This window comes from Anopheles coustani, chromosome 2 (genome assembly GCF_943734705.1).
Source record: "Anopheles coustani chromosome 2, idAnoCousDA_361_x.2, whole genome shotgun sequence".
Taxonomy (NCBI): domain Eukaryota; kingdom Metazoa; phylum Arthropoda; class Insecta; order Diptera; family Culicidae; genus Anopheles; species Anopheles coustani.
In genome coordinates, this window is record NC_071289.1 from 61,477,370 (window position 1) to 61,493,027 (window position 15,658).

Genomic DNA, 15,658 nt, shown 5'->3' on the forward strand with positions numbered 1-15,658 from the left:
ACACGGTGATCTCAAGAGCCTTTCGGCACATTTTCGCCACCCTTTCCCGTAACGCCAGCAATCCCGTGCACGTGCGTGACATCATCATCATTAATGGTAAAATATTCCACGCGTTGTCAACGCGATGAGAAGATGATCGACTCCATTTGTGGTTTCGTTCGGAAAAGGTGCGTTTTATGTTTCGCAAAAAGTTTGCGTTAAAACTTAAGTGAACAAGAGAACCACAATGGCGGGGAAGCGGACCGATTGGGTAACGGAACGGAGCCTGGGCTCGGCATCGTGAAGGCATGTACGCACCAATGACAAACGGTGGTATTTATCGAACCCCGAGCAGAAAGGCGAAAAGTCAAGATCCTGGATCGGTCGCGGCGAGCACACAGCAACCGTAGTAAGCTGGAGGCGGTCTGGAGGAAAAACATACAACCCGGCGACGACCCCGGTGAAACGGCAAACACCCGGCTCGAGCTCGCCCCCGACTTTCGGGGGCTGGAAATGGTTGGCACGGTTGTGTGAGTGTGCCGAGCCTGCTATACACAGACCGGCGGCGGCAACGACAACGACGACGACGACGACGACGACCGCATCGGCATCGTCTTTGGACCGGCAGAAATCGAAGCGCTTTCCGCCGGTGAAATCAGTTTCCATCTGGACGGTAGCGCGTTTGGTCGCACCGGGTTTTCACGCGAGCACCGCCCAGGTTTGCGTGCGGGATGGGAAAATTTATAGTTAGAAGTTGCCAGTGGCGCTGAGTGCCTTTTGCTGCTTTCTTGCACCACTGGGGTTGTTTGGAAACCGTTTTGTTCAGCATAAAACTGACATCGGAGAAGCGAAACGGGTGGAAAACGTGAAATTGAAAAGTGCAATAATGTTTTAAAATTATGTTCACCCCACAGCCTCTCGCAGAAAGCGGGTGGTAGACGCCTTTTCTGCGAAAAGTGCCATCGATAACCGTTAAGTGGCGTGGGCGAGTGATTGTCGAAAGGAGGATTTATGGAACAGCAGCCATCAGAATGTGGAGAAGAAATATTATTCATGAGTTCTGACGGTGTGTTTTCCGTGAATGATGGTTTTGTGCTGTTTGATCAATGTTTAATTTAGCTTCAATGTTAATTTTAGCATTAAATTGTGATTTCCGAAAGTGATTTTAAGTGATTTGAAATTAATTGAAAACAGTGACGAAGTGAAATGAGCTTTAGTTTGATCCAACGGAAGCATTGTGAATGTCAACGTGCCCTACCGAGGAATCCCGTCGGGGTTCCCTTGATAGATGAGGCTCTACATTAGTAAGCTTTCTTAATCGTTGCTCTTCTGGCGTAATGTGAGGCACATAAGTGTCGTGGGAAACGTCGGCTGAAAACAGCGTCTCGAATACAGTTTGGGAGAAAAATAACCCGTTTTGCAATGAACGAAACATCGCTCGACGGGCAAATTGCTTCGATGGCACTCGTGGATACCTCCGGAGATGCGTTCTCTTCGGAGAACCTCACCGGGCTGCCACCGGAAGCCGGTTCAGGGTTGTTTTCGATGGACAACCTGTTAGCGCTGGCCATGAACATGAGCCTGGCAGAGCGGTGTCGGTTGCAGCAGCAGGCAGAAGAGGGGCTGCAGGACGTCGCCTGTCCATCCTTTTTCGATAAGGTGTCCTGCTGGCCGCGAACTCCACCGAACACGACGGCCGTGCTGCCCTGCTTTGCCGAGCTCTTGGGAGTGCCATATGATAGTTCGCGTAAGTATGATTAATTTAGCTTGAGTTAAATTATAAGTGCTTCACAGTCATATTAAAAAGTCGTTTATAGTCAGAGTCTACAGTAATTTATGAACCACGACAGATAAATACAAGTATGAGTTGATCAAATTAGTATTCCCAAGGTTAACGTTATTTTATAGCTCATTCAAATTGTTTTTTCTGCGGTATCATCTTCAGCCTCAAGAATATAAAAAGTTATTTAAATAATACCTTAAAGCTAACCCATATTGTTGTGAGGTTGGCGAAAAGCAAGCTAAGGCAACCATAAGCGAAAAGCATTTGTATACTCGAGCAAAAGCTTTTGCATTTATCGTTCGTATTAATGTCCATTTGCACAAAAAAAAGGAAAACAGCTAAATGGCATAAATCACGCGGTATTGGAAAGTTTTTGTGAAAATTTGCTCGTTACATGAATTGGATTAAAGAGCCAAACAATACATATACCATACCACACACATGCACATTTTCTATTGTTTCGGGATTGTTGGCAAATTTGAATTTATTGTTCAAGAATTGAGCGTGTTTTTCAGGCGAAGGGTAAAATAGCTTTTTGATGCTGCCGGTTAAATCAATTCTTTGGATAATAGTTTTCTGGTGTTTTCAAATTATTTTAATTAGCAAAGTAGATTGCGTATTTTTACTCGCCATGATTGTAAACATAATAGAAACTATTTCGCAGATCTACTCTTCTATTTCACCCACTCGTTCTCACTAGTCAACAATATGAAATATTTATGCTCAACTGAAAGTCAAGGACAATTCGTAGAGTAAATTTTATGTTCAATCAAATAATTATTCCACAGCTTTTCTCATGAGATATTGTTAATTGTATTTGTATGTAACAAGTTGTAAGTTAGATTGATTGAACTAATCCGAATATAATTCATTCTTTTCCATTTAAATAAAATTAAAATGAAATAAATCATACCACACCACAGTCAGCAAATAAATAAAATGACCACGACAACGTTACTTATTAGCTTTGCCTCGTTTTTCCCTCGTGTCGCGCCAAAGGGGCCCACAATTGATGGCAGTTCGCCGAAGTTCCAAATTTGCTCGCCCATTAAATCACTATCAAATAACACGCCTGGTGTCACGAAGTTTATCGGCCTCGAAGTGGCCGATTTACAAGCCCCGCGAATGGAGACGCCTGGTAAATGGAGACGCCTGGTAACTGGAGACGCCTGGTAAATGGAGACGCCTGGTATTGTGTGCGTCCTCGCGAGCATGTTCGCCAGATGGAGTGTCGTTGAAGCGGTGCACCTTGACCCACAGTTCGAACCAATAAGAAGGCGAAACAAGGGTCCGGAAGCATCGTGCATCGTTCCCATACTTAACATTCGCGCCTGGTTTACTGACGGATGGATGGGATAGTAAACGAGGGAGGGGGCGGGGGCTAGGATATAAAGGAAGAGCGCCGGAACGAAGATAAAAAGAGCAGTACGCCAGTATTTCGTGGTGAACATAAATCACTCCTCCCTCACACCAACTCGAGATGCTGTCACGCGCCGGACGTCGTCGGCATTGTTAGCCTTGCGTTATCTCCACACTATTTGGCATGTTTTGCTCTCGACAAGACGAGAACCAGACGCGTTGTTTCACTCTGCTCAGGCAGCGGTGTTAAACTAAGATGCTTGCTACGGTGGCATGACTCGCACAAGGCAACCGTTTCGTTTGAATCATTTTTACTATCTCTCCTCCGTGCGCAGATACCATTCGAACCCGGGCCAAGGTGTCCTTCTCGGTACCGACGTGTAATGTACCGAACCCCGGGCGGATCCAGTACATCAAGTTAATAAGGTTAACTTACTGCCCATGAAAATACCTTTTCCTTCGGCTGCCTTATTTCCCTTTGCTTTCGGTTCCAACAATTGGCTCAAGGATACTGTGTGCCTTCTCCTTCGGTACGCCATTCGGGAGGGGACAACGAACCTGACCTTCCTGGATGGCATTGTTTGAGTTTAGCTTTGCACAATGGCCGGCACTGATTCGTGAACCCCTCATTCGCACAAATCATCTTCCACGACGAACCCAAGGTTTGCCTTTGTTCGACCGAACAGTAGCACCGTGTTTGCACGAAAGCTGAGCAGCGATCTGCTTCTTGGGTTAACTTGGGCCCACGGGAGATGAATTAATAGACAACGCAGACCCTTTCGCCAGCTTATCAGCGCCAAATGAAGGAACAGTTGCCTTTCTTTTGTTATCTGTTTTAGTTTGTTTGTTTTTTTTTTTTGTTACCAATGAAGAAGTTGTACACCAGAAGATGGGTAATTTTCATCTTACGTGCGGCAAAAAGGTTGCTAACAAATTGGAAATGTTTCGGTGATGCTTACTTTAACATTTTCTTCCCATGGATTCGGCGGGTGAATCCTATTTCCATGCTAATGCAATATTTTCTTTCCAACGCTGGATGCAAGACAGCTTAAAATGGTTCTGGTTTTTCTGCTTTTTTTTACCATCCATGGCGATTTTTTCCTTTTTTGAAGGTGGTCTCTTGTTCGTATGTATTTAGGACAATTGGCTTTGTTCTCAGATACAATCGATGTAAAAGAAGTGATATTTCGCTTGGACAGGTTTTCATCTCAACTTTGCTAACGAAAAAGCTCATACTGCTTCATAGCATTTGCATTCTTTTTATGTTTTCTATCACAACTAATTCATTTATCTATCTTTCTTTGCATAAAATAAACGATTTCGTTGTATAAATTGGGCTTCTATTCATTGATGCACGTGCTTATTTCCAGCTCTAGACTTTAAAACACCATATTTCAATGTTTCAAAGCTGTTCTCAACAACATTCTCTTGCTTTTTATTCACTCGCAGACAAAACAAAAAACCTTTTTCCGTCATCATTTGCTGGAAGACTAATTTTTGTCTATTACTTACGGCGCGCACCAAAAAAGCGCCACCTGTTGAATGTGCCTTAATGGTCGCCACAAATTTGGGTCAAAGATGAAGCAAGACAAGAAGAAAAACGAAAAATAACCCATTCCTGGTAAGAGCGCACCAGAACAGAGATGAAGGCGTTCAAACAAGAAGGTTTTCGGTCAGCTTGCATAACAAAACGTCCGTCCAGTTTACGCCCACCGACGGAACCGTCCTCTGGCGAGATCACGGAAACTGGACTAAGAGCAATGCTAATTAACTTTTCCGGAAATGGCTAGCGAGCGTGCGCTCGGGCGGAACGAGAGTAAATTAATGTAAAGCGAACAAGCGATCCAAAGAGGAAAAACTCCGTCTGACGCCAATTTGCGAGTCGCCAGAATGGCCGGGCGGGAATTAAGTCAGCTTCCTTTGCAGTTGACAGTTTAGGTGATATTCTGTTTGTTCCTTAATGATTAATTATTCATTGCACCAGTGCAGCATTAAAAAGGTTGTGACTCTGTAAAACGAAGCTGGCTAATAAGCTTAGAAAAGAAATGGGGAATCGCAATACTCTTGCAATTTAAAATGAATTACATCGATGATGAGCTTACTTTGTTCGGATGGGCATAATTTTGAAATAATCAGTAAAAAATTATTTTTACAGAATAGACCATCAGAATCTACATGACACATCACCTGTTCCATAATTCGCATCTATTGCACAAGGTTGCTAGCATTCATGTGATGTTTTTCCTAGAATGTTACGGTATTTGTTTCATATAACAAATTAGGTTTGGCTTCTAGGTACTTCATAGGCCGCCATTTAGTTCTTTGAAATGTTTTATGATTGATCAGAAATCCGTTTTCCGGGTGTTATACATTAAATGTGAGAGTTTGTTTGATGTCTTTCTAAGAAACACATATTTCATAGAATCGATAACTTCCATTTAAACATAAGATTAATACAAAAAATAATTCATCTGACGATGGCACAGATTTCACAAAATTTTGAACTCGTTTTTTTTCGTTTGAATTGTTGTAATACTTTACCATTATGTTCCACCATAACACATTCAGCTAAACTAGTTAAAGTAGTTTGTTAAAAACATATATAGATTTCACTAAATGAGTTTATTTGTTCATTGAACATGTAATGTGATTTTAATTATAACAAATAACCGGTTTTTACTAATTTAAGAAAACAAATTATAAGCCATAAGAAGGCGGAATAAACAGAATGGGGATGAAAACAAATATTTAATTGAACCCTTTATAAATGAAAGATAAGAACACACAATAAACAACTAAATAATTGAGATGTTTACAAACTAACAAACAATTGAATTTACTATGTCGTTAATGTTAAAAGCCAAACAATTTATTTCTATTCCAGAGAATGCAACGCGTTTCTGCAACGTAGACGGCTCCTGGGACAACTACACCGACTACGACCGGTGCGAGCACGTCCTTGCCACGCCGATGTCAAGCTTCGAGCCGAGCATCGAGCTGCCGTCGCTGATCTACTACGTCGGCTACTCGATCAGCCTGGCCGCGCTGGTGGTGGCCGTGGCCGTGCTGGTGTACTTTAAGTGAGTAGTGGGCGTGTGTGGCCGCCGCCCTTTACCCGGTCCGCGGTGCCGGGAGAGTTACCGTGTGAGTTAAAAAAAAAGTAAATGCTCTGCCCGCAGGGACCTCCGCTGCCTTCGGAACACCATCCACGTCAACCTGTTCCTCACCTACATCATGTCCTCGAGCCTGTGGATTCTGCTGCTGTCGCTGCATGTAGCCGAGGTTGGCCTTTTTCATTCCTCGATAATGAATTTGATGAGCGTTTTGAGTTAATTTAAAAATGATTATTATATTTTTTCCAATTCGCCGCAACTGAATCTGAATCGCCATCGTGATATTGCACGGAACATTTTAGGAGAACGTCAAACTAGAAATGATCGGCTGCCTATCTCTCATGACGCTCTTCCACTACTTCAACACGACCAACTTTTTCTGGATGCTTGTCGAAGGTGAGTATCGTGCGAGCTGGGTTGAGGATGTTTTAGTTCCCTGCCAGCTCTTGTTGCTCGCTCGTGGCTTAGGTTTTACTCTGTTTATATTCATAACCAGACGATGAGTTTTCCTCCTTCCGTACGCTTCCATGTTTCCCTTCATTTGAATAAAAAAAATGGTGATCGATAATGTCACATAATGCGGGCCCGAGTCTGTTTGATCGGGACGGTAAACAACTTAATTTTCCAACGTTAACACCACAGTGCGACGGCAGCACGGTTGTCCGTTTGGTTTTCCGAGAACCTTTGCGATGTATATTTTGAGTTGGAAATATGAAAAAACGGCAAACCGCTCTCTGAAGCAGGTTTTCGAGGCAAAGTAAACAAGTTTTATAAACAAATATTATCTTTCCCCTTTACTGGCGAGGATGGCGTCGCGTTGCGAAACTCCCCCATCCAAAGAATTTGCGAAGAAGAAAACAGTGTCACTATGGGATGTGACCGAAAGATTGTTCGTTTATAACTTAAAGTTATGGCAAAAAATGCTCGATGGGATGGAGGAAAGGAAGTGTAATCAAGTAGCAAAGTTGGTCAAATCAACGAGTCAATTGGTGGCTGCCAGCTGGTAAAATTATCCGTTGATACGAGACTGGCTTAACCTTCCTGGGTGGAAGAGAAACTTTTTCCATCGAGTAAAAACTCGAACGTGATCCGGTAACATCTAGATGCAGATGCCGTGTGCCAAAGAATGGAGGAAAAGAAAAAAAATAGGTGCACCATAAAATGTAAATTTTATCACAACACTGACCTGAACTTGAACACCCAGGACGTTCTCAGCAGTGAGTACTTTCCCCGTAAGCAAACCGCTAGCGCTACTCCAGCGTTCCATCACGAAACACGTACCAGGGCCGTGACTGTTTCCTTTTCCGAGCGCGCGGAAACTTTTAGCTTTCTTTGCCACTTTTCCAATTACTACCATTATACGGCCGGTGCCTCCGTCTGGATCCGTGCAGTTGAGGCCGTCTTGATGCTTCGCTTCCATAATTGACTTTAATTGCTTTTCGATGTTTAGCCGGCGTCGGTGGGGTGTTCGCTGGATTTATGGCACGATAATTATGATCCGATTAATTACCAAAACCGGCCATGCCGAAGACGTGTCTGCCGCGCGGTGCGGGTTTGATGCGCCACCGCGTGGAATGAAAATAATCAATTTTAGTCGTGATTTTGTTGGACGTGAAGGGCGGAACCGAGAGCAACCATACGTCGCTGAACGGTGCTCTATTTATGACGATGGATGAAAATAAACCGCGTATGAGATAAATATAGCATCCGAGGGTGGTTCCTTAATAAATTAAAAAAGTTTGATGATTATGTTTTGATTATAATTAGTTAGTGGCGAAAAACTGAGGTAACATAAAATGTAAGCAATCAGGTATTTCTGAGAAAACAGTACTGAAGAAAAGGACCAATTATCATTGTTTTTCGCCTTCTTAGATCTAAGTTTGTAAAAGGAAATGAAGAAAGCATAATCCTCTACTTTTACTATCTACTTCCGATACTAAATTTTCCTAACATCCCCAAGCGGTAAAGCGAAGGCAAGTGAAATGCATGCTAATGCTTGGAAAGTTTGTGCACTTAATTACCCGGTGCAATCGTTCACATTGTCTTATAAAATATTCATTAACTCATTATTCTCACCGTGAAGTGCAACTCTTGCTCGCTAGCTCGCATTATGCTTCGGCACGACCACGAGCAACTGGAACGTTGTCAACCGTGTAATTAGTTTAAAGCTCTCGTGATTAATACATACGCCATCAATTAGGAGCCTATTGAGGTGTCGGAGTGGGGGAATCAGAGGGAAATAGTGGAACCAGTGTGCCTATTAGTTAAAGATGCAGCTGACTTTAGTGAGATTTGACTTTTCGACGATTCCAATGTACCCTCACCGTCGTTTGCTTTTTCCTTCGGCTAATTAATCTCACGTTCTCATTGTAGGGCTCTATCTGTATATGCTGGTCGTGCAGACGTTTTCCGGCGATACATTACGCTTCCGGAAGTACGCCATCATCGGTTGGGGTAAGTATGTTATTCTTAAGTTGCCAATAAAATATTCGAGCAGGGTGTTGAGTTTAAATGTACAGTATCAAAGGCAAACTTTTGTTTGTTGGGTTCTATCTTTCCCAAACTGTAAGTAATTCCCTGTACTTTATCTTTAACTATGGCATTAGTCCACAAACCACCAGGCGTCTCCACCGATAGAAACATAATTTCCATAATTTTCTAAATACAATAAAATAATTGATATTATTTGTCAATAACAGTTTGTTAGTTTCTAAATATTTCATTTTAATAAAGTTTTAACTTAAACAGTGCTTCATTATATTGCTGGGTCCTATCGATATCCTACCACGTTAAAGCATATTACATAAAACATACTTCAAACGCCTTTTCTTCAGTGCACTGCAAATTCTAAGAACCGACAGCTTCTGCACGTTTGTTCATAGCTAGACTTCTGAACTTCGATACTCCACCGGAAAGCCACACCCGTAATGGTCTGTCAATTACTTCTACTCCGATACTCGATCATAAGCCGGCCGAGCGAGTCCAGACACATGAGAATCTCCGATGCAGCCTTCTCTTTTAAGCCGGCATCTCAACTGACTCGTTACTGCCTTTGACTAAGATTGCACTGACGAGTCAGACGAAAGGATCAATCAGATCCGACGAGCAAGATCGTGTTACGCAAGATTATGCTTCCCCCTTTGACCAACCAGCAGCCATACCCAATGCCATCTCGAAGCAAGGGATTCAGCCTGGGAAAGGAGTGTTGTTTAATCATTCGTTAAATGTTTCACTCCGAGCCCGACAGTCTCGATGGATAGAGCTGTTGTTACGTTGAGTTGGCCCGGTTTCGAAACCAAGCACAAACGAGAAACTGGTGAATGTAATTTAATTTCATCCCAGGTCTGAAGAGTACCGGTGGAAAGTATAGTCACTGGTTGAATTGTCAGTTTAATTAAATCCTCTGCCAACGCAACCAACGCGGGCGCACGGAGATTAATCATTTGAATCTGGAACGTAGAATGGCGTACCAAGTGGCAAGCATTTGTTCCCAATCTCATTTTTATGAGTTTAATTTTGATTTAAAGCTTAATGCAAACTGGTTTCAGAAGGTTAATCACTTTCAGTTTTAGAAGGTTTGCCGGTGAAGCTCAATGTATTTATCGTCAGTTGACAGTTAACAATGTTAATTTTTATTAATCTTGTTACATAATGTGCTATTTTCCTTCAAATTTAAATTTGTTTCAAGAAATAAATAAAATTATACGTCATGCGGTGTAAACTGATTTATATCAGTGTGTTGTACATTGTTTTTTCAATTTATTTTAACTGAATCATTCTATTTATTTAGGTGGACCGTTAGTCTTTGTCATAGTATGGGCCATCGTAAAGCCATTCTTTCCAACAAGCTCGAGCCTGGAACATTCAAGCTTGGAAAACCAAAAAAAAGTGAGTATTTTAGTACAAAATTTACGGTCAAATTTGCTATTGTAAACATTTAAAGTTTTTTATGGCCTCGAGATACAAAAACGCAAACATGTAAGTGTAAAGTATTGCTCAAAATTAATATAACCCGTTTAACCCCCCGTTTCCCGGCAGCTCGAAGTAGAATGCTCATGGATGCGTGAATCTCACATCGATTGGATCATCCAGGGCCCGTCCTTTGCCGTGCTGGTTATCAATCTCATCTTTCTCCTGCGCATCATGTGGGTAAGTGGAACTTGCGGAGCGGAGGAAGTGATGCTTCCGGTGCAGCTGAATGCCGAATGATGATTGATTCCTGGCCAGCACCGGATTCACTCAAACCGGTGGGAAAAAGGTTGCAAGAAATATTATCAATATTTCTTCCTTCTTCGTTTCACACCTCGGGACAGGTCCTGATCACTAAGCTCCGCTCGGCCAACACCGTCGAGACGCGCCAGTATCGGAAGGCCTCGAAGGCCCTGCTCGTGCTGATACCGCTCCTCGGCATCACCTACCTCATCGTCATCTACGGCCCGGACGAGGGAGTCGGGAGCCAGATATTCGCCATAACGCGAGCCATTCTCCTCAGCACACAGGTAAGCGGCACAAAAGACTGGCATGGAAGCGGAACCTGGCGTGTAATAGATCAGGAACGGTGGAAAAGCATACCCTCCGGACGGTTCGGTTCAGACGAGTTTGATTCAATTCAAAAAGGTGTCGAAAAAGGAAACGAAGGGAAAACAGGCAAAGATGTTCGATTCGAATTCAATCGTCCGGTTAGGAATTCCAAGTAGGATCACCTGTGCCACGCCTCAAAGGCAACAGGAAACTCTTAAGAAAAACCTCTTATGTATTAGATCTAGGAGACAGATTAAAAAATTATGTTTTTCTAACGAATCAAAAATAGAATCAGTAAGAAACTGTAAATTTTTACTAAATCGTTACTATAGAATAACATAAAAACATGATTAACAAACTTATTCGTAAAAGGGACTGCAAAGAGGCCAACATAATTGCCATATTCCACAACAATACAAACTTTTTTTGTTGCTTTCGTTTGCTGCCAATTTGTCAGCAGTATAACATTTTCCCATTGATTATTTAACTCGATGAAGAAGTGGCATTCTCATCGTTCTTTAATGTCTTCCTTTGCAACAGGGTTTCGTCGTTTCGCTTTTGTACTGCTTCCTCAACTCGGAGGTTCGCCAAACGCTGCGGCATCACTTCTATCGCTGGCGCGATGAACGAAACATTCTCTCCGGAAAAGTAAACAACCATCATCGAAGGTAACACTCGTACAATATAGAAACTCGCTAGCATTGTTTATTGTTTTTGGTTTTTCTCTTTCCTTTTAAACCAAACGTTACCAATTAATCATTCCGAAACGGATACGTTTTATTCTCCTTCGCTTTTCCTTCCAATTCGGTTTCTGTGTGTTTATATGAATGGAAATAATTCTCTTCATTGTCTCTCATAACTGAATATTATGGTCCATTCTTTTTTTTCTTCAATCTTTGTTACCCCTTTCATCAATGTCGCGAATTTCAAACAATACAAAACAAAAATCATCCACATACATTCTCCCCACTCCATGGGAGGACAAAACACCAACCGTGTTTCATGTTGTTTGTTTGGGGGAAAAAAAACCTCGATCGTACCGTCGGATCACCATCGACTTCCTCATCCTTTTCGGGATCAAACACACAATCATACACACGGACGTTTGGATCCTTGTAACGCTCCGCAGACCGACGTTCAGCAAAGACAACTCGCCTCGCTCGAGGACCGAAAGCACACGGTTGGTATTTCAAAGACAACATGGATTTATTTCGTTTTTAAAATCGTGTTCCTTCCTATCCCTGCGCTCCTAGCTTGTAGGTTATGCCTTCGTTTTTACTTGTCACTCCGAAATCAAATGTGTGCACGTGTTTGCGTGTCGTCAGTTGGCCATGGTGCTGCAACAATGTAACCGATCGTTAAAGTGTGCATTGTGCAACTTTTGCTGTGTTTACTTGTTAGCTTCAGCTTGTAAAGGGGTATTAATTTGTTGCATACACTCCTTTTGCCCGTACCGTGCTTCACACGAGATCCTTTGACGTTCAGTTTATTGATCGTTTGTGTTGTTAACTAATTTTAATTTGTTTTTTAAGTTCACAGTATACATTACAAGCTTTTCCTGCACAACTTCTGTTATTTTATCGACTTGATGTTCTTTGTAGCTTCATCAACATTCTTTTTTCGTTATTAGTAGCATTAGAGAAAGAGTACATAATTAGTTTTATTATGGAAGAAACATTCAGGTTTTTTAAACCTAAATTCACATTTAACAATTTAAACAAACGTAAAAAAAGTGTACGTAAAAAAAGTGAAATTATATCTTGTTAAGTTGTTGATTAAATTTTAATAACGTTAAATAAGCCTCTTTTTAACGAAACATAAAAAATTATTGATTGTGCCATAAATATTCACAAATATTTTCTTGAAAACCTTTTTACGATCGTATCCCCCTCATACAGTTAATTGTTCCAGCATGTGCTGCATACAAATTGGATTATAATAATAGTTTTGTTAGCGTTCATATGTGTTTTTCTTCGTATCCTCGTCAATATGTGTATTCACTCGATATTCGTTTGCTTAAATCTGTTTTTCATTTCTGATTTCCTGGAAATCCCGCTCACTTGGACATCGGTTATGATTTTGATTTGATTTTCGGGTGATGGTTTTTCCACCGGCAATATTTTCACCCGCTCCATTTCCTTACGTCGAGCAACAGCGTGTTGCGCAAATACGGTGCTATCGTCAACAACCAGTTGAATTCGCGTTTGTTTGTTACGGTCGAAAAAAAATCATCACTTTGCTGTGCCGGTCCAACAATATGGACAGTTTTTTTATGTGTGCATTTCATCTTTTCGTTTGCATTTCACTTTTTTGTTTGCTTTACTTTATTTCACTACTTGATTGCTTTCTTTTGATCGATTGTACAATTGATTTTACACTTTTTTTTTTCATTTTTTCATCGTTTCGCAAACACAGTTTGACAACGACCACGTCAGCACCTTTAATCTGATCCTGTTTTCTGGCCATCTCATTATTTGTACTGAATTTTACTGAAAAATCCAACATTGAGGTATGTTTTGATTTGCTTTTCGGGTTATGTGTTTATTTGATTTACTATTTTATTTGTTTCCTGAAATATGCAATTAATATATTATTTAGGTTTCATTAGGTGGAACTGATTCATTTTATTCATAAGTTTTCATCCTGTTCTCTGAGTAATGAATTGATGTTGGCCCTATTTTGATATGTTTGCTTTTTAATAGTTATTCACCAAGCATGGATTTGCACGTCCCCCTTTGAAGAGAATGATGATCACACAAAGCACACTGACATACATTCTCATGAGCACGTGCACTCATAACTGAAATAAAATGGTGTGCCTGGAGCGAGCGCCGGCAAAATTTAATTTTCTCTCCACTGCTGTCGTTATTGTTTGAATGTTTACTTTTTATGCGATCCCGTCGCCTTGGCCATTCGACCTCCGACGGACGGCGGCCGATATCGAACGCTCACGTTTCCCCGCCACGCAGGACGGTCGAGTACAGCATCGTCACCATGAAGCATTCGTGCGTAGTACGGGATTAAGATTTTAATTACTACTGGAGCGCACGCCCGGTACCTCCTCCGGCCATCGTTGGTTCGGGCATTGAATGGACCACGCGGCGGTCGGTGGAAAATGAACATCATCAACTAACTTCTCGGCTGAGGTTTATCGCACCATCAAACGATGAACGATGAGTTGTTTTGCCAGCGCTGGTGGTGCCATGAGTGAACTATGGTGTAACTGTAATCGCTACGGCACGATGAGTGTTAAATAAATTTCTTAAGAGTGCTTTACACTTTTTTTTTGGTACTCCTGATTACTTTTCACAACTATAGGTTGATAACAACCGCTATTTCAGCACGGTCTCAGGACAAAAAAATCGTTAGATGTCTAAGAGTAGAATGTAGACTAGAGGAAAAATAAAGTACATAACAGATAATATATTTAAAATTCAGAAAACTCATCCAACAAAAAATAATTAGAAATCTACTGTCTAATACGGGTGAGCAAGAGATACTCAATTTGTTACTTTGTTACTTTGCCACGATCCATGTGCTTGTTGATTTAGTTACGTCCCATCGTCTTGCAATTTTTCACTCTCCAGTTTTAGATTCGCCTGCACATCAACGCCATTATCATCAACATCCCTTCCCATCATGGCCCCACATTTGCCGCTAATTTATGATGTTCTAATAACCCAGTCCGTACTTTACTTTCCCCCTTCATCTTTTCTTCTTCTCTCCCCCCTTTAGGTTTTCTCAGTTTTCCCGACCAGAGTCGATGAATTTCCCATCCGTTCCGTGAACGTCAATAGTCGTCCAGAAACATGCATGCATACCCACACAGGCTCTCAGAGGTCTCAGTTAGGGTCGAGTGCAAAAGGAACAAAACCGAAACCAAATACTTACGATCCGGCTTGTCGAGAGCGACTTGCAGCTGATGGATGAAGGGTATTGACCGTTAATGTTTTAAAAAGTAAGCGAAGGAGATAAGAATACTAGATAGGTAGATTGATGTATAGGAAAGTGAACAAACCGAAGGAATAAAGAAATTAGGAAGTTCTAGGGGATGGCATACACTTGATGAAAGAGTAGACTAATTAATTCGGTGCGCAATAAAAGCGTTAACCATTGGTGTAAGCATTTTGCGATTAATCTCAATGTAAACAAGATGAACTAACTGGTGAAAAAAAGGCACGTTGTATATGTTTTTAACTTTTTTCGCTACCTGCTATCAAATTTCATGTTGAAAACAAAACTGAGCTGTTCGGAAGCAGACACTTGAGATTGTTTATTTTGATAAGTAGAGAAATACATTCTGTTGGTAAATAAAATGTTTTAATATAGATATAATGAATATTAACCCACGAATAAACGTTTATTTTTAGAGTTTATTTTTATCACATGTTAAAAGATACTGTTACATCACAGCTCTTGGACATTTTTGAACACATTTTGCTGTAAACAAGACATAAAATATATGAAATCTCAATGTAAACATCGAAAACTTCCGTATATTTAAATTAACTGGTAACCGAATTCATCGTATCCGAAATGAAGATTTGGTAGGTAAGATGATAATGAATAAGAAAAGGTTTTACTAGTAAAACATATTTTTGGTATAATGTAAAACAATTTTATTATCGTTAACATCACGAGTCCTCACAAGCTGTTTCTTCGTGTTCCTCGTGAAACTCAATTTTACTACTTTGTTTATTTATATGTCAATTATGTTAAATAAATTGTTCTGATTATCGGTTTTTTCTCTGGATTTTTAAACCATGTTGTTGCTGAATTTATCATAATATTTTCAGCCTTTTTTTAGTAATGAAAATAGATGCAATCATCATGTTTATATATCTGCCAATAACAACTTTTTATCGAAATCGTCAGTTATACGAATGGTGCAACGGTCTCCCAC

The 15,658-nt window shown here is 41.0% G+C and overlaps 1 protein-coding gene across 1 annotated transcript; it reads left to right on the forward strand.

The window, feature by feature from the left end:
- Nucleotides 1-1,401: 1,401 nt before the first annotated feature.
- On the forward strand, nt 1,402-14,580 carry LOC131264751 (diuretic hormone receptor-like). The gene is made up of 12 exons (XM_058267020.1): nt 1,402-1,726; nt 6,006-6,201; nt 6,301-6,394; nt 6,537-6,630; nt 8,608-8,688; nt 10,025-10,122; nt 10,273-10,383; nt 10,548-10,733; nt 11,296-11,423; nt 11,885-11,935; nt 13,171-13,264; nt 14,491-14,580. The coding sequence occupies exons 1-11, from the start codon at nt 1,402-1,404 to the stop codon at nt 13,202-13,204; spliced, it is 1,398 nt and encodes a 465-aa protein (XP_058123003.1). The 3' UTR covers nt 13,205-13,264; nt 14,491-14,580.
- The last annotated feature ends 1,078 nt before the right edge of the window (nt 14,581-15,658 follow it).

Coding starts and splice junctions, on each gene's coding strand:
- LOC131264751 (XM_058267020.1), top strand. CDS start 1,402: ATGAACGAAACATCGCTCGACGGGCAAATTGCTTCGATGGCACTCGTG. Junction 1,727..6,005: donor AGTGCCATATGATAGTTCGC/GTAAGTATGATT, acceptor TTTCTATTCCAG/AGAATGCAACGCGTTTCTGC. Junction 10,384..10,547: donor TTCTCCTGCGCATCATGTGG/GTAAGTGGAACT, acceptor ACCTCGGGACAG/GTCCTGATCACTAAGCTCCG.